Below are 26,733 nucleotides of genomic sequence, written 5' to 3'. Positions count from 1 at the left end.
CAGACTGACAGATTCGAGAGTCCGTGTTCTCACTGTTGAGCCAGAAATTGTCTAAATAACTGGGGCTTGTAGCAGGTGGAGTGGCAGTGGGGGAACTTGCTTTCTGGGGGAGTGGGCACAGCCCGGAGAGCATGCCAGCAGTACGAACTGGAGCAGCTGAGGATTCTGAGGTGCTGCAGTGGGCTTGCCCCCAGGTCCACCACCTTCCCTGACAAACTCAGTTTTAAGGAATCATGGTCTACCAAACACAGCGTCAGTCATACCCATTCTTGGAAATGTTTCCTTTACTTAGAGAAGTGTTTTACTACTTTAGAAGTATTGAAGTAGTTTCCTTTACTTTGCTAGTTTAATGTCCAGCAGTTTATCTAAGGAAATAATTAAACATACACACTAAGGTTCATGTCCAAAGATAGATCAGGCAGCACTGTTGATAAGAATGAAAAACTAGAAGCAGCCACAGTGGACAGCATGGTGACAGTGTCACGTTCCATACAGCTCTGTGAAGATTCCTTGCCAGCACTAAAAAATCAAAGAAATGTTGAACCCTGGGGGCTGTTTATGATGTAATGTGAAGCTACACGGTCCTGATTGCAAAACTGCATGTCATATGATCCTAATTATGTTAGTGTGTCTATTTATAAATATATGTGTGAAAGAGTACTGGAAGGGCATTCTCTAGCCTCTTAACCACAGATCTGGGAACTGTCAGCCACTATCAGTTTTTTCCTTTGTGCCATATTGTATTTTCCAAATGTTACAATGCAAACTTAATTATTTAAATAAAAAATGAATACATCTGTGTATATATATGTATGTGTGCAGGTGCATGTATGTATACATACGTGTCAGGAACCACACTTTACGTGGCCCTGCCCCCTCCCATCTTCACACATCCTGGGAGCTGTGGTTATCGTCCTCATGCACAGAGTGGACATCCCCATGTCAACTTCTCATGAATACGTCCTTGCCACAATGGGGGCAGGTGGACAGGCCCTCTGCCAGCGTCGCAGGGCACACCGCCCAGACTTGTGCCCTCAGCATGCTCCCACCAGCCCCATCATTGTGGGCCTGGAAACAAGAGGGGAACCTTGCAGATGAGAAGGTCCCACTGGAGGGCTGAAAGGTCTGCAGAGGTGCCAGCAAACAGCAGGCGAGCAGGCGAGCAGAGCAGAACCAGAACGATAAGCAGGCAGGTCCTGCATCCAGCAGCGGGAGAGGAAGAGGCAGCAGCCATTCCCCTAACAACCCCGGTACACCTTTGTTGACAGGATGGGAGACCGCGGCCAGGGAACAGGTGAGCTTCCTCGGCTCCATACCTGGGATCTCTTTGCTCCTCCTCAGTCTGCCAAAGGAGGTGCACATCTTTCTTAAGTAGTTTTTATTTTTATTTTCTATAAAATGCCACTTTGTAAAAATTGCTTTGGTCAAAATAACAGGCTGTACATATATTCCTTCTAGAAAAGTTAGGTTTTAATACAGATGAATCCATCAAAATTGGTTCTTCCTGATGAGTCTATCTGGTGTAAAACAGGCAGCAAGCTGCTGGCGAGCCCCTCTCAGGTTGATCTTGTTACCGGCCACCTCGGCAGGTAAGAGCCATTCGGTGAGGGAAGTCGCCGATGGACTCTTGAAATCTGAGGTTGACTTTCAAGAACTATTTTGTACAGTTCTTTTTAGAGCTGTAACTTCTTTAGAAAGGGTATGAGAGGACATAAAATAATTTTAATTCTCACTGATAACCTTAAAATCAATAAATTGTAATGCAAAATTTTTTTTAAGGAAGTTTGAGTCAGTGTAAGTGAGCAGGATTACTATGCATGTTCTTATCCCAGTGAGTAGAGCCACCCTCAGAGGCGGTGCCCTCCACCTGCCTGGGCACAGGTGTGGCCGTTGCAGCCCTCAGAGGTGGTGCCCTCTACCTGCCTTGGCACAGATGTGGCTGCTGCCGTCTGCAGAGGCGGTGCCCTCCACCTGCCTGGGCACAGGTGTGGCTGTTGCGGCCCTCAGAGGCAGTGCCCTCCACCTGCCTGGAAGAGCACAGCTGACTTGGCTGCTTTCCCCCTCTTGGCCTCTGCAAGAACAGGATTCTAACGGCACTTACTTCTTGTCCTCAGCAATCTTCCCTCTCTTTTGACATTGATCCTGCCCCTGTGGACTTCTCTTGGCCCTTGGATTATATATAACCTGGCTTCTCCATAAGTCCTTACCCTGCAATATTTACAAGGAGCTTTGGAAGTTACCAGAAGCCCAGTGGACAGCCTCACTTTGAGAAAGGCAGAGCCATGAGCTGAGAAGTCCACTGATGGAAAATGAAGAACTAAGGTGAAGCTGGCCCAAGGGCTCTGGGCTCAGAGCCCTCCAGAACTCTTGGCTTCCATGCCAGGGACTGGGGAGCCCTGCTGTGCTCTGCTCAGTCCGTGCACTTGGAAGCTGGCTGTTCATCCCAGGATGCCCATCACTGCAGGGAGCTCCATGGGGCAGAGCTGAGAGTACCCCATTTTCTGTTTTAGCAAGGTGGTCTTGTCCAACATCAAAGGCCTTCTGCATTCAGTAGGAGATTCCAAGCCTCCATCAGCCAGCAGGGTGTACCAGTGAGTGGATTGGAGTGAGACTGGCAGCAGGGAGGCAACACCACTGGCTGCTGGCTGGGGACCACTGAGATGAAAGCCACGCTCCCAGAGTGCAGTTCGGGGCTGTCTTGCCAATGAGTTTCAGCCCTGGGTAAGTTCACTATGGATGCAGTATGACCAAAGACATGACAGTCGAACATTCTTGGGTGAAAGGGTTATACCCAACTTTATTCCCACGGTGGCAGGTCAGTCAGTAAAATCCTGTCCACTCAGAACAAGTGTGCACGCAGCAAGCTGGTCTTGGCCTCTAGGCCTCTCTGCCCACACAGCCATCCCCTGGGCCTCTGTCCTCAGCGCTGCCACCACTCCAGCCTCTGCTCTGCTCTCCTGCAGCCTTGCAGCCAGGCTACTGTGTCACCCAGACCACTGGGCGGAGCTCTTTATATAGAGTCAATAACAACATATTGACCACACGTGTGTAGTGAGCTAGCCAACCAGGGCCAGTGAGAATCCTGCCCACAGGAACTTTTATTTTATCCACAGGGGCCACGGAGATTATGTAACCTCAACCCTGATTGTTCTTTAGCTCCTGCCTTGTAGTTTGCTTCTCCCCTCTGCCTGATGAATGTGTGAGAAGCGACAGCAGTGCTCTGGGGCCAGCGGAGTGAATGTCGGGGCTCTTAGAGCAGGCTGCTGTGCCTTAAAGAGGCTCATGCTGTTGACATAATTATGCCCTCTTAATATTAGTTTTATTTTTAAAAGCAAGGAGCTACTTTATTTCCTTTGTAGCAGATAAAAGGAAATTGAGGATTCAGGGACTGGCTTTTCCATCTGAATTGTTCCCACTGCATCTTACTGGTCATGAGGTTTGCTTTCTCAGAATTGCAAGCTGGAGCCAGAAGCAGCCTTCAGGGTCAAGGGTCCCCTTTCCTGGTGTCTGCAGGCCTTCAGAGGCAATCTGCCTTATTCTCAGCTCTGTGTCCAGTCTTTAGTGCACCCTGGGGAGCAGGCACAGGGGGCAGAGAGCAGTTCAAGAGAGGCTCTCATTGACCTGAGCTGAGCCCACGTGGTGAGGCCAGTGCTACCTATCAATCCCCATCTCACAGATGAGGACACTGAGGCACAGAGAGGCTGAGCCCCTCAGCCAAGTTCCCACAGCTCGCTAGGGGTGAAGGCAGACTGCAGCCTGATTCTAGAGCAGATCCAGCCTTGCCCACGTTGGTCACAATGATGCTTTCACTTCCACATGCCGAGCACTGGGCTCTGCCTTCATTATTGACTCTCAGAGCAGTGCCCACAGCACAAGAGGGACGTGAGTCTCTTTAACCACCGCCTGCCCGAGGTCACAGAGCACTATGGGTCTGCACTCTGAGTTAGCCCCACACTGGCATTACTCAGATCTGTAGACTCCCTGGATAGGCTGTGCCCTGGAAAACTGTTTGCCTGCAGGAAGGATCTCCCTGTTGAGCTGTGGGGCAGAGGCCTTGGCCTGCCCACTGAAAAGAAGCTTCTGCTCCCTGCCTGTGCACGATGCCTGAGAGTCCAACCAAGGGGCCTCACCTGCTCCCCACGGCCCTGGGCTCAACCTGTGGCACCGAAGGCTGAGACATAAAACCCTGTTTGCTTCCAGAATGAGCCCCAGCACCACTCAGGTGGTGCCTGAAGGGGCAGTTGGCGCTGTGCAGCTCACTCCTTCCAGAACCACACCTTAGAAGGTAGCTGCCTGTCCAGTACCAATACTCTCGCCTGGCTTCCAAACATGTGCCCAGTTTGACACTGCTGGCCTGTGTAGTGCCTTTGTGGTTTCCTGTCTTGGGGTCTGTTTCACCTGTGGTCAGTAGCCCCTGCTGAGTTTGGGGAGGTAGCTGGAGCCTGCTGTGTCAGGCCGAGCAGGGACTTGAGGTGCTGTCATTAGCATTGTCCTCATGTCCCTGCCACAGGCCTGCAACTGCCCTGCTCCCCCACCCCTCATGCGCCCCTCCAGCCTGGCCTTCCTGGGAATCTCAAGCAGTGGCCATGGCACAAAGCACATCTTAGCTTTTAATACTCAGACCACATCTAGACCTTCTGGGGGACGGCCGTGGAGCCACAGAGAGGCGAGGAGTGAGGTCAAAGAGAAACATGGCTAGGCTGACAAAGTTAGGAACTGGTGCCTCAACCAACAGGGGGACAGCAAGCGTGATAAAAGACAGGAAACACACCTCAACTGAAGTTTCTGAGGGAAGATAACGTTCATTGTAATTGCAGATAAACTCACTTAGAAACTTAGGGAAGAAGAGCAATGAGGGACATGCTGGTTTTGTTAGTCATGACTATGCATTACTAGAGAAGATAATTACCATATTTATAAGGAATGGCTTGAATCCATTTGTATTTTCTAAATTTTTCTTTTATGTTAATGTATTTGTTTTTACCTGTAGACTAGAAACTTTTGTATAAATCATATTATTATAGACTCATCCATGTCTATTAATATTTGAACACTTATTTGTTCTATAGAAGTGTAACTGTTGTGTAGAGAAAAGTACATTCTGAAAAAGAGATGGGTGGATTTCTTGAAAAATGTGAGTTGAAAGCAGGTCCCCCAGTCCTGATCTGCCCCCATTGGGATTTCTCTGGTCTGGGGGTGACTGAGAGGAGGCAGGCAAGGGTCCTAACCCATCCCCCAGTCCCCTCTGCACTCTGTCCCCCTGGATGGCCCTGCTCCCTCCTGCAGGGAGGCCCTGACCTCTACTCCTTCCAGGCACGGAGCTGGGGAAGGGCTGGGGACAGTCCCCATGGGACGGTGCTGTCCCCATTCCTGCTCCTCACTTGCCCCTGAGCAATGAGGACTTGATCCCATGACTCGCCCTCTGCTACCAGACTCCTCTCCATGGAAACAGATGTTCAAACTCCATACTGGGTCACAAATACAGGGAAAGGGACCAAGGGAATGTGGAGTAGCTGGAGCCACTTTGAAAGGACCAGCTGACATTCCCAGGCCACAGGAGGTTCCAGCTCCAAGGTTGCAGTTGATGGCGTGAGGTGCAGGGACAGACTTCTAGGGGACTTGGTGCACCAGCCTGAATTCAGAGAGCACACATGCCTGAGCTGAGCGTCCTGCTCGTTACCTCACTGCCATGGGGAAACAGGGATTTTTCTAGCCTATTGGTCTGAGCATTGTGTTGTTATTGTCATGTCACCTGCACCTCCACGAGTGAGGGGGGCGATTGTGTCAGGCCCAGGGAGGGACCTGATTGGCCTGCCCAACATGGCTTGATTCCCTACCTTGAGGACCAGGTTGGATACAGCCTTGCACCAGCTTCTCTGCATGCTGGGGACAGTGGGAGAGGCTAGGGACGGATTCCCTTTCAAGAGGCAGTCTCGTTTTAAATTGCCATCTTGTTCCTCTGAGTGCTTTTTACATGCTGTTGAGGTAAGATTTTTCTTAAAGCTTCTCAGGGCCTCCTAAAGGTTGCATCCTTTGCAGTTCTGCAGCTCAGAGTGTATTTTTGATCTTCTGGGTTTCCACTGGATTCTGCTTTTGCCTGGGGGCCCTTTCATTTGTAACAGTGCCAGGAAAAGGAAACTTGCTTGTACTTCTGTAGGGGGAAGGGGCCTAAGAATGTTATGGCTGTTCTTACTATGTCCTGTTTGGTATTTTAAGTCAGCATATTCATACCAGTGTCTCTCTACTTCTTCCTAAGCCTTAGCGAACTTAGGATGGGCAGGTGGGACGGGGAAAGCAGTGAGTGCTGGCTGTTTCACCTGGGCCTAGGAATGGAGAGCAGCTGAGTCACCTATAAAATGTCCCACCCTGAGACCACCTACAGTATCTGAAATGGAATCTGTCACTGCCTAAGATGGGTTGTTGAGAAGCAGCGCGTACATCTAGTGTGGCCATGCGCTGTGTGCTCCCTGACATGTCCTGGGCCTTTGAGGAACTTCTCGTAGTAATCCTACTTGCTCTGCCCCAGGGGAGTGAGGGGAGGTGGGAGGGCCACTAGACCGGCTCTCCTGAACACCACCGCCAGTGTCCTACTGCTTGACAGAATAGTTGTATAGGTGCAGGAGCACTGCTATGTGTGCTTTTTCTGTTTTATTTTTGTTTGTATTTCTGGAAAGCCCAAAGGTGTTAATCTGTAAGTGTCCTTTATGTGTTGCAGGATGTTAAAGTCTTCAGTGAAGACGGGACAAGCAAAGTGGTGGAGATTCTCACAGACATGACTGCCAGGGACCTGTGCCAGTTGCTGGTTTACAGAAGTCATTGCGTGGATGACAACAGCTGGTCGCTGGTGGAGCACCATCCACACCTGGGATTAGGTAGGGATCAGCACCTGAGGCTGGGCCGTGTGCAGTCAGTTGAAGACCACCACTGCCCGCCACCAGATGCGTTAGTGCAGCGCACCGGCCAGGCTCCTGCTCTTTACTGTTCTGCCTTGTCTTTCTCCTAAAATTCCACCTTCCTCCCAGCCTTCTCCCTCTGGTACTTCCAGAATCTTGCTCGTGGATGTTGCAGCAGTAATTCCCAAGGGCTGAGACGCAGCAGGAGGGTTCTCCCTGGATTTGGCTGGAGAATGACCTGTGAGAGGCACTTGTGGCATTCTGCACACCTGTGGTCTGGGGAGGGTGGCCTGGTGGTGCCTTGGGGAGAGCCTGCTGCTTGCACGATTCTGGCATCACTTGCTGAGAGCAGCTCAGCCACCTGACAGGACAGAGGGAGCCGTGGTGACCGTCTGCAGGTGAGACAGGGAGGCCTGCTGGGAGCCAGAGTGCCCACAGAGTGACTGCATATAAGGTGGGGTCTACAGTGCATCTCCGAACAGTCATGCTTTCAAGTTGAGATTTTGTTGTGGGATCTTTTTGCTTGGTTGGTCTATTTCAGGTAAAGAAGCTTTTCAGACTTAACGTTTAAATTTTTGTTGAATCAAGTATAGTGCTTACAAAATCATAGGCATATATATATATTAATTAATTTGGTATCATTAATCTACAATTACATGAAGAACATTATGTTTACTAGGCTCCCCCCTTCACCAAGTCTCCCACACATACCCATTCACAGTCACGGTCCATTAGCGTAGTAAGATGGTGTAAAATCACTACTTGTCTTCTCTGTGTTTCACAGCCCTCCCCGTGCCCCCCCCTACACACTATACATGCTAATCGTAATGCCCCCTTTCTTTTTCCCCACCCTTATCCCTCCCTTCCCACCCATCCTCCCCAGTCCCTTTCCCTTTGGTAACTGTTAGTCCATTCTTGGGTTCTGTGATTCTGCTGCTGTTTTGTTCCTTCAGTTTTCCTTTGTTCTTATACTCCACATATGAGTGAAATCATTTGGTACTTGTCTTTCTCCGCCTGGCTTATTTCACTGAGCATAATACCCTCTAGCTCCATCCATGTTGTTGCAAATGGTAGGATCTGTTTTTTTCATATGGCCGAATAACATTCCATTGTGTATATGTACCACATCTTATTTATCCATTCATCTACTAATGGACATTTAGGTTGCTTCCATATCGTGGCTATTGTAAATAGTGCAGCGATAAACAGAGGGGTGCATCTGTCTTTTTCAAACTGAAGTGCTGCACTCTTAGGGTAAATTCCTAGAAGTGGAATTCCTGGGTCAAATGGTATTTCTATTTTGAGCATTCTGAGGAACCTCCATACTGCTTTCCACAATGGTTGAACTAATTTACATTCCCACCAGCAGTGTAGGAGGGTTCCCCTTTCTCCACAACCTTGCCAATATTTGTTGTTGTTTGTCTTTTGGATGGTGGCGATCCTTACTGGTGTGAGGTGATATTTCATTGTGGTTTTAATTTGCATTTCTCTGATGACAAGCAATGTGGAGCATCTTTTCATGTGTCTGTTGGCCATCTGACTTTCTTCTTTAGAGAACTGTCTATTCAGCTCCTCTGCCCATTTTTTAATTGGATTATTTGCTTTTTGTTTGTTGAGGTGTGTGAGCTCTTTATATATTTTGGATGTCAATCCTTTATTGGATCTGTCATTTATGAATATATTCTCCCATACTGTAGGATACCTTTTTGTTCTGTTGATGGTGTCCTTTGCTGTACAGAAGCTTTTCAGCTTGATATAGTCCCACTTGCTCATTTTTGCTTTTGTTTCCCTTGCCCAGGGAGATACGTTCATGAAGAAGTCACTCATCTTTATATCCATGAGATTTTTGCCTGTGTTTTTTTTCTAAGAGTTTTATGGTTTCATGACTTACATTCAGGTCTTTGATCCATTTCGAATTTACTTTTGTGTATGGGGTTAGACAGTGATCCAGTTTCATTCTCTTATGTGTAGCTGTCCAATTTTGCCACCACCATCTGAAGAGACTGTCATTTCCGCATTGTATGTCCATGGCTCCTTTATCGTATATTAATTGGCCATATATGTTTGGGTTAATGTTTGGAGTCTCTATTCTGTTCCACTGGTCTGTGGGTCTGTTCTTGTGCCAGTACCAAATTGTCTTGATTACTGTGGCTTTGTAGTAGAGCTTGAAGTTGGGGAGCAAGATCCCCCCCACTTTATTCTTCCTTCTCAGGATTGCTCTGGCTATTTGGGGTCTTTGGCGGTTCCATATGAATTTTTGAACTATTTGTTCCAGTTCATTGAAGAATGCTGTTGGTAATTTGATAGGGATTGCATGGAATCTGTATATTGCTTTGGGCAGGATGGCCATTTTGAAGATATTAATTCTTCCTAGCCAAGAGCATGGGATGAGTTTCCATTTGTTAGTGACCTCTTTAATTTCTCTTAAGAGTGTCTTGTAGTTTTCAGGGTATAAGTCTTTCACCTCCTTGGTTAGGTTTATTCCTAGGCATTTTATTCTTTTTGATGCTATTGTGAATGGAATTGTTTTCCTGATTTCTCTTTCTATTGGTTCATTGTTAGTGTATAGGAAAACCCCAGATTTCTGTGTGTTAATTTTGTATCCTGCAACTTTGCTGTATTCCAATATCAGTTCTAGTAGTTTTGGGGTGGGGACTTTAGGGTTTTTTATGTACAATATCATTTCATCTGCAAATAGTGAAAGTTTAATTTCTTCTTTACCAATCTGGATTCCTTGTATTTTTTTGTTTTGTCTGATTGCTGTGGCTAGGACCTCCAGTACTATGTTAAATAACAGTGGGGAGAGTGGGCATCCCTGTCTTGTTCCCAATCTCACAGGAAAAGCTTTCAGCCTCTCACTGTCCAGTATGATGTTAGCTGTGGGTTTATCATATATGGCCTTTATTATGTTGAGGTACTTGCCCTCTATGCCCATTTCGTTGAGAATTTTTATCATGAATGGATGTTGAATTTTGTTGAATGCTTTTTCAGCATCTATGGAGATGATCATGTGGTTTTCATCCTTCTTTTTGTCGATGTGGTGGATGATGTTGATGGATTTTCGAATGTTGTACCATCCTTTCATCCCTGGGATGAATCCCACTTGGTCATGGGGTATGATCCTCTTGATGTATTTTTGAATTCGGTTTGCTCATATTTTGTTGAGTATTTTTGCATCTACATTCATCAGGGATATTGGTCTGTAGTTTTCTTTTTTGGTGGGGTCTTTGCCTGGTTTTGGTATTAGAGTGATGTTGGCTTCACAGAATGAGTTTGGGAGTATTCCCTCCTCTTCTATTTTTTGGAAAACTTTAAGGAGAATGGGTATTATGTCTTCTCTGTATGTCTGATAAAATTCCGAGGTAAATCCATCTGGCCTGGAGGTTTTGTTCTTGGGTAGTTTTTTTCGTTACTGCTTCAATTTCGTTGCTGGTAATTGGTCTGTTTAGATTTTCTGTTTCTTTCTGGGTCAGTCTTGGAAGGTTGTATTTTTCTAGGAAGTTGTCCATTTCTCCTAGGTTTTCCAGCTTGTTAGCATATAGGTTTTCATAGTACTCTCTAATAATTATTTGTATTTCTGTTGGGTCAGTCATGATGTTTCCTTTCTCATTTCTGATTCTGTTGATGTGTGTTGATTCTCTTTTTCTCTTCATAAGTCTGTCTAGAAGCTTATTTATTTTGTTTATTTTCTCAAAGAACCAGCTCTTGGTTTCATTGATTTTTTTTTTCTATTGTTCTATTCGTCTCAATTTTATTTATTTCTTCTCTGATCTTGATTATGTCCCTACTTCTGCTGACCTTAGGCCTCATTTGTTCTTCTTTTTCCAATTTCGATAATTGTGACATTAGACTATTCATTTGGGATTGTTCTTCCTTCTTTAAATATGCCTGGATTGCTATATACTTTCCTCTTAAGACTGCTTTTGCTGCATCCCACAGAAGTTGGGGCTTTGTGTTGTTGTTGTCATTTGTTTCCATATATTGCTAGATCTCCATTTTAATTTGGTCATTGATCCATTGATTATTTAGGAGCATGTTGTTAAGCCTCCATGTGTTTGTGAGCCTTTTTGCTTTCTTTGTACAATTTATTTCTAGTTTTATACCTTTGTGGTCTGAAAAGTTGGTTGGTAGGATTTCAATCTTTTGGAATTTACTGAGGCTCTTTTTGTGGCCTAGTATGTGGTCTATTCTGGAGAATGTTCCTTGTGCACTTGAGAAGTGTGTATCCTGTTGCTTTTGGATGTAGAGTTCTATAGATGTCTATTAGGTCCATCTGTTCTAGTGTGTTGTTCAGTGCTTCTGTGTCCTTACTTATTTTCTGTCTGGTGGATCTGTCCTTTGGTGTGAGTGGTGTATTAAAGTCTCCCAAAATGAATGCATTGCATTCTATTTCCTCCTTTAATTCTGTTAGTATTTGTTTCACATATATTTGTGCTCCTCTATTGGGTTCATATATGTTTATAATGGTTATATCCTCTTGTTGGACTGAGCCCTTTATCATTATGTAATGTCCTTCTTTATCTCTTGTTACTTTCTTTATTTTGAAATCTATTTTGTCTGATACTAGTATTGCAACACCTGCTTTTTTCTCTCTGTTGTTTGCCTGAAATATCTTTTTCCATCCCTTGAGTTTTAATCTGTGCATGTCTTTGGGTTTGAGGTGAGTCTCTTGTAAGCAGCATATAGATGGGTCTTGCTTTTTTATCCATTCTGTTACTCTGTGTCTTTTGATTGGTGCATTCAGTCCATTTACATTTAGGGTGATTATTGAAAGATATGTACTTATTGCCATTGCAGACTTTAGATTCATGTTTACCAAAGGTTCAAGGTTAGCTTGCTTACTACCTTCCTGTCGAACTTAACTCGCTTATTGAGCTATTATAAACACAGTCTGATGATTATATCTCTCCCTTCTTATTCCTCCACCTCCATTCTTCATATGTTTGTTTTGTTCTGTGCTCTTTTTAGGAGTGCTCCCATTTAGAGCAGCCCCTCTAAGATACCCCGTAGAGGTGGTTTGTGGGAGGCAAATTCCCTCAACTTTTGCTTGTCTGGGAATTGTTTAATCCCTCTTTCATATTTAAATGATAATCGTGCTGGATACAGTGTCCTTGGTTCAAGGCCCTTCTGTTTCATTGCATTAAATATATCATTTACAGGCCATTCTCTTCTGGCCTGTAAGGTTTCTGTTGAAAAGTCTGATGATAGCCTGATGGTTTTTCCTTTGTAGGTGACCTTTTTTCTCTCTCTGGCTGCCTTTAATACTCTGTCCTTGTCCTTGATCTTTGCCATTTTAATTATTATGTGTCTTGGTGTTGTCCTCTTTGGGTCCCATCTCTCGGGAGTTCTGTGTGCTTCCATAGTCTGAGCAACTATCTCCTTCCCCAGTTCGGGGAAGTTCTCAGCAATTATTTCTTCAAAGACACTTTCTATCCCTTTTTCTCTCTGTTCTTCTTCTGGTACCCCTATAATTCAGATATTGTTCCTTTTGGATTGGTCACACAGTTCTCTTAATATTGTTTCATTCCTGGAGATCCTTTTATCTCTCTCTGCGTCAGCTTCTATGTGTTCCTGTTCTCTGGTTTCTTCCATCAGTGGCCTCTTGCATCTTATCCATTCTGCTTATAAATCCTTCCAGAGTTTGTTTCACTTCTGTAATCTCCCTCCGGACATCTGTAGTCTCCCTCCGGACATCATCCCTTAGCTCTTGCATATTTCTCTGCAGCTCTGTCAGCATGTTTATGATTTTTATTTTGAATTCTTTTTCAGGGAGATTGGTTAGGTCGTCTCTGCAGATCCTCCCTCAGGTGTTATCTGAACTATCTTGGACTGGACTAAATTTTTTTGCCTTTTCATGGTGATAATAGTGGCTATAGGCAGGTTGCGGGTGTGTCAGCTGGGAGAAGAAAGTCCTTTCCTGCCTGCTGGATGCCTTGCCCTTCTCCGCTGCCTGTGTCAGTTACCTGCACTCCTGGAGCAGCTACTTGGTTAGTCCCCTAAGCTGCTGTGGGCCAGGTCTCCATCAGAGCAGCGTGGAGCCCTGCAGGGAGTGGCAGGCACGCCAGGTGCACCCCTACCAGGCAGCTGTGTGCCAACAGCAGCCTTTGGGTCTGGCCCGGGCGGCTGTGCATTGGGCTGGGATCCCAATCAGCTGCTGAGAGTGTGCCTATTCCCTCTGGCACCGCTGCAGGTGCGCGCAGGCCTCTCCCATGCAGACCTCGCCCGTACTCCTCTGGCTCCACTGCCGCCGGTGCGCGCGAGCCACACCCAGGCTGTTCGTTTGCCGCTGCTACAGGCTCGCACAAGCCTCTCCTGGTCCCTCTGGTGCCATTGGCACCCACAATCCGCTCCTGGTCCCTTCCGGCACTGCCGCCCCCGGCACGCGCTGCCACCCTCCCACTACTGGGCCATTGTGTCAGGGTCCGCGCCAGTTGGAGGAACGAGTGGCAGGCTGCTTAGTGCTGTGAGGGGCTTCAGAGCTGCACTGTCTCCCTGGGGTTTAGGGCGCCGAAGTTTCCCTGGGATTCCCAGCTGATGGCTAAGTGTGCTGGGACGACTTCGTCCAGCTGTGGGGTCCCTGTCTCTTAAAGACTTGTACAAAGCACTCGATTTTCTTTTTTCTCCGGGGGGCCAGTCGCAGGGACCTGCCTGCAGGTTTTGCTTTTCTGTTTCTCTAATATCCAGCCCCCCGTGCACCTTGTGTCTGCGCTCCGGGTGTGGATTTCTAGAGCTGGTTGTTTAGCAGTCCTGGGCTTTCACTCCCACCCCATTCCGACTCCTTTCTTCCCGCCAGGTTCTGGGGTGGGGGAGCATTCAGGTCCCACCTGGCTGCAGCTTGTATCTTACCGCCTTCGTGTGATGTTGAGTTCTCTCAGATGTAGATGTATGCTGGCTGTTGTACTGCATCCACTGGTGTCTCTTTTAGGAATAGTTGTATTTATTGTATTTTCATAAATATATAAGTTTTGGGGAGGAGATTTCCTCTGAACTACTCACGCCGCCATCTTCCCGTCATAGGCACATATTTAAAACTGGAATTTTCTCTAAATCAGCAGCTATATCTCCTCCATGTTGAGAAGAAGAGAAAAATACACATATTGAAAACTTACGGCAATTCTGAAATTTTCTCATGAACATTTTGAAAGATTAATAAACCGAATGTAAACCTCTAGGCCTGGAATCCTCATTTAACTAGATGGCAATCTCAGCCACTGCTGAGTTGCAGCCTAAGTAACACTGCTGATCTGAGCCGGCACTATTGTCATCATGGTGTTCCTGCTCCCGGGACTGCCACATCTCTAGAGTGCATTTTGAAGGGAGCATCAGGAGGCTTTCTCATTTCCTCCTCATCTCTGCTGACCTCCAGTGCACCTGTGCATCACCTGAAGCCTTCTCTGCGGTCATTGCTAGCCTTCTCCTGCCCAGTGCTTCACAGGTGCCTCAGTGACACCAGTGTTCTGTGAAGATTATCAGGCTCCACTTCGGAACATGCATGAGTGGGTCCTACTGTGGTCTGCACGGGCTTCTAAAAGCACCTGTTGGCACACAGGTTACTGGGAAATTAATTGTTGGAGTCCTGCAGTGTGTATTTACACACACTTGCATGCATATATGTACATATGGATATACATATATACATGTGTGTATATATGTACATAGACACACACAGAATTAACTTTAAAAAGGCTTAGACTCAAATATAATGAATATTGTTGAAAGTCCATTAAAAAGTCTGAACACTTTCAATTTGAAAGGAGCTCTGAGAGGGACTTGTGCAGATTTGACATACACAAGTATAATTGTGCCCACAGCAAGCACCCGTAACACAGGTACACATGCACAAAAGAGTTAACATACATGGCTATTTGAGAAATTTTAACTCAGATATTTGTGGTAGCAGTTGATTTCTAGAAAATGATAAATAGATAAAGAAACTATACATTAAGATTTTAGAAATGATCAACTGCATGAAGAAATAAGAAATACATGCACATTCTTAGGGAAAGTATGTTCATGTCTTTTATTTTTTATTATTCACATATGGGTTTAATGTACTCTAAAAGGGAAAATAATCCTTTATTATACAATCAAGTAAAAGAGTGGAGAAAAAGGAAGACGTGAAATGACGAAAAAAGAATAAAACACTCGGATCAAATTTTGGATCCTGATTGACAAAAATAAAAATTAATGAAATTAACTTCAAGCACATGAAATCCCCAAGAAGCTTCTTCCCTCAGACTTCTGTCCCCCACCAGTTCCTGTGTCGCTAGCAAGTGAGCACATTTTCCTGAGGCCTGGGCTCCAGAGCACCGAGTCACACACCATCCTTGTATGCCATTCACATAGAGCGTCTTCTTGCATTGCTGCCCCTCTGTCTTCTCTGTGCTTTTATTGTGATGCAAGCCTGTCATTTTTTTTCACATCAGTAAACATTTAGGTGAAAATCCATTAATCATCATGCAATTGTCAGATTCCCAGTTGTGGGGGCACTGTGGGCTGGGCACTCCTGGCCTTTCAGAGATGACTTAAGCATTAAGCCCCCTCAGCTGGGCAGTGAGCTCATTGGCCTGTGCAAAATTCTTTATGACACTGTTCTGGGGTGTCCCCACTCCTCCTTGCATAGTCAGTGTTCCTGTTCTTAGAGCAGGGCTACCTGTCCCATATCCCTACTCCCTCCAGAAAGTCACTTTCTTTAGGTTACATGTTGTGGATGCTAATGGGGACCTGCACACATACAAGGCTGGTGGCTCGGGCAGTTAGATGATGCCTGGGGTTATGTAAGGCAGATATTAAGGCAGGTTATTACCCCCATCCCCAATAATTCAGGATGGAAGTGAGCTAATTCACACGTAGTTTCAGTCTATGTGCGGTCTCCAAAATTGAGGATTTCAGAGCACAATTGCTAGACTGATCTTTGCACCTCTACTACTAGATCCTTAATAGCAGTACACCTTTTCCACACCTGGAAATGAGTGATGATTAGCAAGGTGGGCAGCTCCCAAGGAGCCATTACAAGGTGGGTCCCTTTTTAGTTGGAGACCACCAATGCAGGTGGGTGGACGCAGCCTCCGGCAGCACCTCCAGGGGCCGCCACCCACCCACTGCTGGCAGGAACACCCCGTGGAGGAGCGGGCATGGCAGCCTGCTGGCCTCAGTGCGCAGCATCTCTGGCCCATGGGGATTTTCTTGCCCTCACCCTGAACCGTACCTGTTGCCAAAGCCACATCAGATGGCCTGTCTGAGTCTCCTCCTGATATCATTTACCACAAGAAGCAGTTTGAAAAGTTGGGATAAAATCCTTGTCCTGGTCAGCAAAGCCCTTAGTGATAGGTGAACCGGGGTGAACATGTTCTGTTCTGACTCCCTTCTGTGGCCTCTTCTTTCTCTGGGCATGTCCACAAGCCTGCCTGGTGCAGTGTGCCCTCAGCATTTTGTGTAGGGCTCCACCGTGGAAGCACTGTCCTCACACAGCCACCAAGTGCAGCCAGAATGGACATCCTGTCAGCCCCAGCACACAAGTTGCAAATCTCTGGAAGGCTCACTTGAGCCAGGACACCTGCGTACAGAGGGTGTAGGGGTAGGAAACCTGTGGCTGTGGCAAGTAAACAAACCGCTTTTAAAAGAATTTCAAAAAACAGGAACTTCGGCATGCAGAACAGCATGTTGGTGTGCCCGTGAACTTGAAACTGATTGCAAGTGAATTCCATCTCCAGGCATGCAGGGGCCACAACTCCAGGCCCCAAGGACAGACAGGCGGCCAGGAAATCCAGAACTTAAACACGGAGCCCAGGAAAGAAGACAGTCACACCAGCTCCTGTGAATTCCAAGGATTTGAGGAATTGTTTGGGTAAATTTGGTTGGAACGCTTGAGGAAAAAGCATGGACTCTTTTCTTGGACAGTTTAAGGCTCTGTGCTTATTCCTGGTCAGGTGAGAAAAGTGTGCTGGTCGCCCTTTGGAGGGCTTGGCTGCCACCTGGGAGGGTGACGTCTAGGCTTTGGACAGGTGTCCCAGGAGAAGCAGTGGCCCATGTGTGCACTAGAAGCTCAGAGGCTGATTCTTGCCAGTCTCTGCCTCCTCATCCTTATATCTGAAAGACACCACAATAATGTTCTTTCCCCACTGAAATTTGTAATTAGGAGAGCTGCTTATTGGGCCCTGTGAGCCTGTTATCTCACCAGTTACTTTGTTCCCAGTTTCTTACAGTCTGCAGAGCCCTGAGCTGGGTGTCAAGAGCGCCTCATGGCCAGCCCTGCTCTCCTGTTAAGTGTTGGGTGACAGGGGGGTGGAGGTGGGCCCAACGGAGAGCAGCAAGGTGGGATGGCTTCTGCTAAAGAATTAGGTGTCCACTGCATGTTTTAAGGTATATGAAGTAAGATTGGCTCTTTTGAGTTGCTGGTTTTTTAATATTGTTCATATGGAGTCAGGTGGCATAGATGCTGCACTTTGTTTCAAAAATTTGGAAAATACAGATTCCCTTCAAGGAATGCCTGACTCTTCTGTTTATACACAAAGTCCTTCTTGGACACCCTGGCGAAACTAATACTGTGATTTTACTTCAGGCCTTTGTAGATAATATGAAGTTTGTAGATAGCGATGTGATGGTTCAATAGAATCACGCAAGGTCACTTTTTTGAAAATATATGTTTTTAGAATCATAGAAAAAATTAAAAGTGAAAAAAAGAGCTTTGAACTGATGTTGTCAGGTGGCTTTTTGACAGCTGGGAAAACAGGTGCCCTGGACATTGGGCAGCAGACTGAGGTCAGGAAGCTCTTGGGCCTCTGGGAAAGGGGTCAGAAGCAGCCCCCCCACCCACTGACATCCGCTGACCCCCTGCTCACTGAGGGTAGGCAGGGGAGTTGAGGCAGCAGCTTTCGTTTTCACCGGTAGGTACCTGGATCTCCCTTGCATCACCAGAGAGACCCAGAGCAGACAAGCACCCTCTTTTAGGGTACATGGGCTCCCGGTTCTCTCTGCCGTCCTCCCTGGGGATGACCACCCGGGATACTTGACAGTCTGCTCGCACTGTTCTGCAGCTTTCCCAGGGCTTCACCAAGGCAGGCCCAGTGAGGCCGGAAGATGTTGTCCTGGACTGGATCCCACCTGTGCTGGGCCGTGTGCTCCCTTAGAGCCGGTGCCCCTCGCTCATCCCCTGGACTCTCCGAGGACTTTGGAGACCCAGGCCTTTTGCTTTGGAACTCCACAGGTGTCTTGTCCTCATGTAGGCAGCTGCAAACCCACTTCTTGTTTTTCCTTGTTATACCTGGCAAAAAATTTTAATTCTATAAACCAACCATCAGCAGATTATTATTGGATAGTGGTGGTTTTTCCCTATAACTACAGAAGTATGTTCTCTGAATAAAAATCTCAACAGAAGTCATTCGTTTTGCACCTGGAAAATCTATATTAAATGAATGGCAGTACAGCAGCCTCTTTTTCAAAATCAGCATAGCAGCTGGCACCACAAGTTTGTGCCATGCATGGCTCTTCTCTCCTGCCAGGGGTACACGTGGGGCAGTGTTGCAGTTCACGTGTGCTAGCGGATCCCCTCCGCAGCCAGGGACAACCTGTTTGTGATTACTGCTGGTGCGAGGTCTGGCCCTTCCTGATGAGCTGTGAACCTTCTGGCCGCCTTGGGGAGGAAAATCCTTTCCTTGTCAGGTCACAGCTGAGTGTGCTTCTGCATGCCGGCGTGGCCCATCCAAGACATGCCTCTGGCCACAGTTGTCCTTTGCAGACAAATTATTCCTCCATGTTCTGGGATGCCTTTGACTTAGGAATGCTTTTGCTCTAAACTTATCTTTCCTGTAAGATGAGACTTCTGGGGAGTCAGCTCCAGCTGTGTGAAGGGAGGCAGACGTGTTGAAGGAGTGACCTGCCCCTCTTCTGTCACTTCTGTAACATCTCATTCTGCCCCATTTTCAACATCAGTTCACATGTTAAAGTTGCTGTGGATTTGCTGGTATTGTGTATTCCATTATTTAATGCTGTTAGTTTCCTACCCCCACCCAGCCAGAGCAGGAGACAGGAGGGAGGGGGTGTAATTACCACCAGAGAGAACAGCCCTGCATCTGGCTCTCGGAGCTCCACGGGGGAGGCAGTGTTCAGACTTGAGGGAAGCACCTTCCAGGGTGATAACACTGCTCACTGGTGCTTTGAGGTGTGTGCGCATGTACGTGGTATGTGTGCATGTGAGCACACACAGTTTTCAGTGTTTTCTTCCCTGCCCTAACAGTACGATCCAGCCATGAGAACAGCCCTTAGGATGTGGACAGCATGGGCTTCAGTGTTCACCGTGAGCATGTGTGGACAGATTAGAGGGGTAGCATATCCCTTCCTGTGTAACCACTGCAGACATTGGGCCAGCTGCTTGAGCCAGCTGCCCTCAGACAGCCCCTGCGTGCTCACTGACCACATGCTATCCTGTGCCCTTGGATGTTTTCCCTGCTGTTACAGTCCATGCTCTTTTGCAAGAGTTGAAGTTTCTTGATTTAAAGGCAAAATGATTTGCTAGGAGTCTTTACTGACTTGCTCCTTAACTTTTTATTGATGCCAGATGGAGAAGTGTGTTAAAGTTAAGGACTGACCTGAATTCCTCACACTGCATACGTCCAGACCTGTTATGTACTCAGCCGTACACTAAAGGGGCCTTTAAATTCACTTCATTCTTGACCTCATCGTTGCTCGCAAGGTCGAAGAGGAGCATGAAGATGGCCAGAGCCTGTAATTGGTTATAAAGTGGCCTTGAAGGTTCTGCCTGTTTGATCCCATGCATCGTGTTTTTCCTCTGCAGAACGGTGCTTGGAAGACCATGAGCTGGTGGTCCAGGTGGAGAGTACCATGGCAAGTGAAAGTAAATTTTTGTTCAGGAAGAATTATGCAAAATATGAGTTTTTCAAAAACCCTACGGTGAGTCTTATCTCTTAGGCTTTGAGGTTTGGAACTCTTGATATCTTGGCAGTTGATACTTGGCTTTAATAGTAGCAGATTATAAAATAACTGTGATGTAGGGGGTAACAGATGGATTTGGGAATCTGAGTTGCTACCTAACTGAGCATTCTTTGCTCAAAACCCAGTCTCTGCTGCTTACCTCGATGGCTTCATACTGGCCAAAGGCAGCTATCGCCTCCCTACAGTGACCGTGGGAAACTGGCTTAGTTCTAGGTTGAGAGAGAGATGAGGGGTGGGCTGTCTCGATTATTTTGAAAGTTCTCAGCTAAACAGGAACAAATTAGTCAAATATTCATCAAAGTAAAAACTGCAAATAGTAAATATTATTTTGTGATTATTTGTGGAAGAATGAGTAGAGAAACCAATACCCAAGTACATAGAACTCATTGGTGATTTTTCTTCCTTTTTTAATTATTTATTTATTTGGGGGGGACACCTGTCTTGTGAAATATCAGAGTCGGGGGCCTCACACATGTCATCGCATGGCCCTCTGTTCTGAGTCATGAGGCAGAAGAGCAGCGAGTTGAGGGCAACACCCAGTGTCCACTGCTGGTTTGGACAGTGATGCTGTTTTTTTTTTTTTATTTGGAAGTAAGAAGTTGGACAACTGTCATGGTAAATGTACCAGACAGACTTTTTCACATCATTTTTCATTTCCAGAGTCCTTTCTCTCAAGCCCCACATTTATGTGCTGAGTTACACTGCGCAGAGGCCCTCTGCCCTGGTGCATGTTGTGGGGCAGGAATTCATAGTAAGCACAGGAGATACTCCAAACTTTCCACGTTTCAGGAAACAATACAGACTTTGGATGTAGGTATTTCCATTGTGTGACAAGGGAGTAAAAAGGACCATCATTTTAAATACAAATGTGTAAAATTATACCTGCAAAATTAGTCCTGGCAACTTGTGCATATACTTCCCTGAATGTTGAAGCTCATCTGTAATGCATTTTTTTTCCCCATTTTCTTAGAACTTCTTCCCAGAACAGATGGTCACTTGGTGCCAACAGTCAAACGGTGGTCAAGCTCAGCTTTTGCAGGTATTGGGCAAGAACAGGATTCTGCTGGAGTCTCGGCCTGGAGTCCCCTCAAGCTTCAGGGGCAGCCCTGTGAAAACTGGAAGCCCCTGCATCCTTAATCATGCACCAGCCTTGGCTCCTAGTGGGGTTTAGAGTTACCAGAAATAACATTTACTGGGGAAATCTGTATAACCTGGCTCCTGCAAAGTGAAACAGGCACTTAAAAGCAGGATAAACTGAACTCTGACCTACAGACAATGTGAGCAGTAGGGCGGGATGGAGAAGCCACAGGCTTGCATGCACTCTGCCAGGCTCCCAGCGCCTCTCCAAGCATGTGTCCCCAGACAGGCCACTGCCCTGGATGCTCGACAAAAACTAACATATTGTACATTAAAAATAAGGACACCTGTCTTAATTGTCCTGCTTTCTGTTACAAAAAAACTTGGCCTTTCTCCACTCCCACTTCCAGTGGGGGAGCACGGGAGTCCTCTGTGTGCTTACTGCCGACTTATACTCTTCCAGGGAAGTCAGAAAGGGAAATATCACTGCTGTGTCCCTAAGATGTGCCTGTTTACACTGTTAAAAGAGATACTAAACCACTCACTAAGGCAGCCAGCACTGTCCAGGTGGCATCAAATACAAGAGGAACTACTCAGATTTGGTGCCCACGGAATTACATCCATAGCCTTTCTTTCACTGCTCTGGCCTCTGGAGGGAGAGAGCCTCAGAGCTGTGTTCTAGTGGTTTCTTCTGAAGCCCTCCAGCCACAGCACTGATCCATCTGGCAAGACTTGCCAACATTTAGTGATCATGGCCCTTGCACAGTGATGGCAAAATGGCTAATTGCTTTTTTAACTGCATGATTTGAGATGGCTGTGTGCTTGGTGAGAGTGCTCAGTGGTTCCTTGAAACTCCAGAGAGCCCAGGTGCATGGGGGCTCTGTCCAGCTGGCCCATCCGCCTGCAGGAGAGGCTGTGTCCCCTCTCAGTACAGTGGAGAGTCCCCACCAATGTCACTGCCCCAACTTTGCCCCCCAGTCCTGGCTCTTGACTGCTCTGGGCTGTGCCCATGTGCTCTGGGGTAGGTCGCATGCAAGCACCATTTATACCTGTCAAGGGGATGTGTGCATGGGGAAAATGACAGCAGGGTGCTTGCCCTAAGCCCACAAGGCCCCTCATCCATTGCTCCTGGCACTGCTGTTGCCCTAACCGATGATCAAACTGGGTATTTTATGGAAACAGCAGCATGAAGGGCAGGATCCTTAAATGTGCTGTCCCATACGTAAGCTTGTGGCTGTTCTGTCAGTGTTGGAAAGGTCCATTTGCTTGTGTGTTTAAATACTAATTACGTTTCAGGCAACACCAGTTTAAGGGGATTTGTAAGACTTTTGAAAGGAAAAATATTTGAAAATGTTCAATTGGACCAAAAAAGAATAGTAATTCAGGACATGTCAAAATGTCAGCAATGCTAATAACACATCTGCTTTAATTATTTCCAAGTAGCATTATCTGATTTCAGAAATTTGCTCTTCAACAGAATTTTCTAAACTCCAGTAGTTATCCTGAAATTCAAGGGTTTTTGCACGTGAAAGAGCTGGGAAGGAAATCATGGAAAAAACTGTACGTGTGTTTGCGGAGATCAGGCCTTTACTGTTCCACGAAGGGAGCCTCAAAGGTGAGTTTTAAAGCAGCCCCCTTGGTCACACCAGGTGGGGGGTGTTCAGAGTGAGCGCGGGCTTCACGTCAGAATGTACCTGAGGCTCCTCTGAGGCCATAATAACTTAGTATTAAGCTAATTATGGAATAGCTATACTCAGAGCTACCAGTCTGCTGGTCCACCTCAGAAACCAGGCGGTAACACAGTCTGGGAAAGTTACAGGCTTTGTCAGTACTGTCCCCCCACCCCCGCCCTGGTTGGCCAGCCTGGCCCCCTCTCTGGGCTGGGAGCAGAACCTCCTGGCTGCCCGAGTCTCCTGAACATGTTGACTTAGTCTCCACAGTTAGGAAGTTGGCATCAAGCTAGCTGTAAGGATATGGATAGGTTATTGCCACCCTAACGCCAGTCTACATGTTACTGTAGATATTTTGTGGAATAAATTGCAGTTTTGCATGTATCTCCAGTGGGAAAGGAGGTGAGAAAGGGATGGAACATGGGTGCTGGTCTCCAGAGACAGTAGGGTGTGCAGGCTGACCTCGCCGGGTCCCCTTTGCTGCCACACACACTCTGTAACATTTGAGGACACCCTGCAGCAGGGGTGTGCCTGGCAGACTGTGGCTGCATGTTTGCCATCTGAGAGCAGCAGCCCCTTCTGCTCTTCCAGGAGAGAGGGAGGAGCTGGTGGGACCCCAGGCGAGTGTGTTGAGCACCAGCTGACAGAGCACTGCTCTGGGAAGTCAGCAGCTGCGATGGCCGCAAGCCAAAGAGAAGGGCGTGGACATAGGCCCTTCCTTCTGCAGATGGAGCATCTTCCATATGCTGCAGGGCAGGAAGGGTAACTTCCTGATTTCTTAGCATCCTTGTAGGCGCTGAATTCAGGGGCATTTGCAGCCTGAAGCAGGAAACATCTGGGATGGGGATTTTAGGAAGGAACCATGAGGCAGGCTGTCAAGGGGAAACTGCAGGTTCAGCTGGACTGTGAACGCAACACAGCAAAGGTGGTGTGGGTCTGGCATCCAAGAGCGTGCTCCTTGGCCTTTGGGTTCCGGGTTTCCTCCTGGTGTTCACTAGACTGTTTGTCCAGCGGCTTTGATTGAGCAGGGTATCAGTGCATTCTAGTAGTCTTCTGTCTGAGAATTGGGAGGTGGGTTTTTCAGGGAGGGTTGGGTGAATTTGGTTTTAATTTAGCACTTACTTTATACAGTACATAGAATCTGTGGAATGTCAGAGGGGGAGCATTGAAAGCATGCACAGACTGCCCTCTGTTGATGAGCACGTGAAAACATTTTGCTCTGCGCTGTGTGAGCTCCCCAGAGTGTGTCTGATAGCAGCCTTTCCACAGGAGCCCCGACACTTGCAGTTGCTGGCTGACCTGGAAGACAGCAGCATCTTCTCCCTGATCACTGGCAAGAAGCAGTACAGCGCCCCCACAGACTTCGGCTTCTGCATCAAGGTACTCCACCTGAAGCCCTGTCTGGAGGCTACCACTCCATTAGCAATGCGCTGGAAACTAGGAAACAGTTAACTGTTCTCTTGGTTGTTGCTTTTTTTTTTTTAATCAGAAACAGTTTCCCACTGGATTTATTCATCATGTAAAAAATATTCCTTATGTGCTTATGATGTGTCATTCCTTAAGTAACTCAGAAGAGCAAAAGATGGACAGTGCCCATTGATGAGCTCAGTGCCTTAGTGACCCCCAGCCTGTCACCTTGTCACTGGGGTGGTCTCCAGGGTACTGAGTGAGCTGACACTATGTGGGCTTCCAGTCACCAGACAGTAGGGCAAAGTGACCACAGCACTGCCCTCCCTCTTCACACATGCATATGAGGACACATGCTCACACATATCGACACACAGACATGTGCATTCCTATGTGAACACACAGATCTGCGTGCACACACCTACATGAATACAAAGATGCACACACACACACCCTAGGGACAGGGTCACTCTTCTCCCCTGCCCAGGCTATGGTGATGTTGGTCATCATAATAGACAATCTGAATACTCACTCTGCACGAGATGCTCTGCTGAGGGTTTCCCTCCATCTTCTTAATGAGTCTCCCCAGGTGCTTATGGGGTGGGAACTGAGCCAGCACCATTGCCCAAGTCTGGTAACCAGTGAGTGTGCCCAGAGTCACTCAACAGGGCTAACTTCTGAGTGAGCTCGGCTCCATCCTGAGGAGAGGAGGAGGACGGGAGACATCCCATCCTAAAATACCGTCTTATACTTCACTCTGGGTTGCAAGTAATAGGAGCCTACTTCAAACCAGTTGAAGGCCCAAGGTGCTCAGGAAGCCACGGTGGGAACGTGGCCCATGGAGGAGCCTGGAGCTAACACCTCCCTTCCTGTGGTGGTGCTTGCTCTGCAGGCGGGCAGTCTCAGGGGCTGTCACTGTGTCCCTGGCTCCCCCTGCAGATTCCCCCAATGGAGAGCCTGCAGTAGTCTCCTCTGTCACCAAGTAGGTCCAGCCGCCGGGTGGAGGCACTGCCCTGTCAGTGCTGGGAGCTCTGATGGCCGCCCCTCCTGCCTCAGGCCACTTGCCCCATGTCAGTCCCCTTCTTTGGGGCAACCCTGGTCTCACTCTCTGAGCTCCCTGCAGGGTCTGACCTTGGGGCCACTCACATCCTCCAGCGGCTTCTCCCTGCTGGCTAAGCCCTGCAGGGGCTGTTCCTCCAGCCACCTCCTCAGTCTTCCAGGGAGGCCATCATAAATCTCCTTCCTTGTCGAACTCGGGCAGACCCTCCCTCCACAGAGCCCAACCCTCCTGCGCAGGGCTCACGGCCCCAGCCCTGTCCTGCCCGCCGCCTGCTCTTGCGGTGGGTACTTTCCTGTTTGTCTCCTCTGAGACCCCTGTTCCAGGATGGCTGGATCACTCAGCTGAGTCCAAAACAAGGACGCCCTGCCCTGGGCTTGATGCCTGGGTGTGTGCACACCGGCCTGGCCCCGCCCCATCACATCCAGTGGGCATGGCCATGTGTGCGGCAGGTTCAGCCCTGCCCTGGCCTGGGGTGCACGGCTGGTCCATGGTGTTAACACTCACTGGGTATTCTTTTACCTCCTTTAGCCAAACAAAGTCAGGAACGAGACGAAAGAGCTGCGGCTGCTGTGTGCAGAAGACGAGCAAGGCCGGGCATGCTGGCTGACCGCACTCAGGCTCCTCAAGGTACACTATGCCTGCGTCTCCACACGCACCCCTCGGCACCCGCCTCCCGGCACTGTGCGCCACCCATGGAGCACACCCACCTTCCCCACCCAGGCTTCTCACGGAGGCTGAGTGTCAGCAAGCTCTGAGCCGGTCTCCCAGCTTGGTCCTGCTGAAATGCTGGCTGACAACAGCTGTCCTGGTGCTATGGGCCTGCTGCAGCATCCCTGGTTTCCCCCATTGAGACCAAGCACCCCAACTAGCCAAGACAACCAAAACTGTTTCCAGACATTACCAGATGTCCCCTGGGACATGGGGTCAGGAAATTGGTAGAGAAATGGGAATAGAAAGAACAGGACCAGGGATACAGGAAGGGCACATAGTTCATCAAGAGGGCTGATTACCTTCATGACTGAGCACCAGTCTGTCAGCTTCCTAGAAAGCCGAGGCCATGAGGGAGCTCACGTGGCACCCCCAGGGAAAGGCAATCTCCTAACAGTGAGCTTTCAAAGAAATCTGTTGCATGAAGCCTCACATGGGATGATGTGCTTGGCAGTAATTCCATGGTAATTGCCAAAGTGAATTCAGATGGCTCTTTGGCAGAAGCTCAGCACATACCAGTGGAGCCCATCTCATTTTTGATTTTCCACAAAATGTTCCTTTGGGCACATACGTGCCCCTTGTATACATATGTCTCCACATCTGGAGTCTTGCGTATAACAAGTCCATGCAGGTTGCAGGTGAGTTGACCAAGATGAACTCATCTCAGACCAGATGAACACTCAAGCCGAGTGTCTGGAGGAGGCGTTTGGTCAGCTGTGGTTCTCCCTGGCTTCTGGGAGAATTTCCAGGAGGGGTCGCAGCAAAGCGCAGGATGGTCCATTGAGTGTGCTGCATGTGCATGGGAGAGGAGGCACTGAGCACCTGCTCACATTGGCTGGCGTGCCCGCCGCTGCCCTGTGAGGCCGCAGGAGGGAAGAGGGGCTGTTCCTGTGGAGAGTGGGTGCAGCACCTGAGGCAGAAGTGGGAAGGAACCCTTTGAAGTTTTATATATTGGGTGAGTTTTTTG

The 26,733-nt window shown here is 47.8% G+C and overlaps 1 protein-coding gene across 11 annotated transcripts in view; it reads left to right on the top strand.

Annotated features, from left to right (window-relative positions):
- GRB10 (growth factor receptor bound protein 10) overlaps positions 1 to 26,733 on the top strand; it is a 203,377-nt gene that overhangs the window by 150,825 nt on the left and 25,819 nt on the right. For all 11 annotated transcript variants that reach the window (XR_012132421.1, XM_073239137.1, XM_073239136.1 and 8 more), the window contains 6 exons: positions 6,716 to 6,872; positions 19,687 to 19,802; positions 20,815 to 20,883; positions 22,399 to 22,536; positions 23,861 to 23,971; positions 25,587 to 25,685. Coding sequence is in view for 10 of the 11 variants with exons in the window: in XM_073239137.1 (XP_073095238.1) it covers positions 6,716 to 6,872; positions 19,687 to 19,802; positions 20,815 to 20,883; positions 22,399 to 22,536; positions 23,861 to 23,971; positions 25,587 to 25,685 (690 nt within the window). In the remaining variant the exon portion in view is untranslated. The remainder of the gene's footprint in view (positions 1 to 6,715; positions 6,873 to 19,686; positions 19,803 to 20,814; positions 20,884 to 22,398; positions 22,537 to 23,860; positions 23,972 to 25,586; positions 25,686 to 26,733) is intronic.

Source organism: Manis javanica, chromosome 6 (genome assembly GCF_040802235.1).
Source record: "Manis javanica isolate MJ-LG chromosome 6, MJ_LKY, whole genome shotgun sequence".
Taxonomy (NCBI): domain Eukaryota; kingdom Metazoa; phylum Chordata; class Mammalia; order Pholidota; family Manidae; genus Manis; species Manis javanica.
The sequence above is the reverse complement of the archived record's forward strand: the minus strand, read 5'-3'. Positions and strand labels throughout refer to the sequence as shown.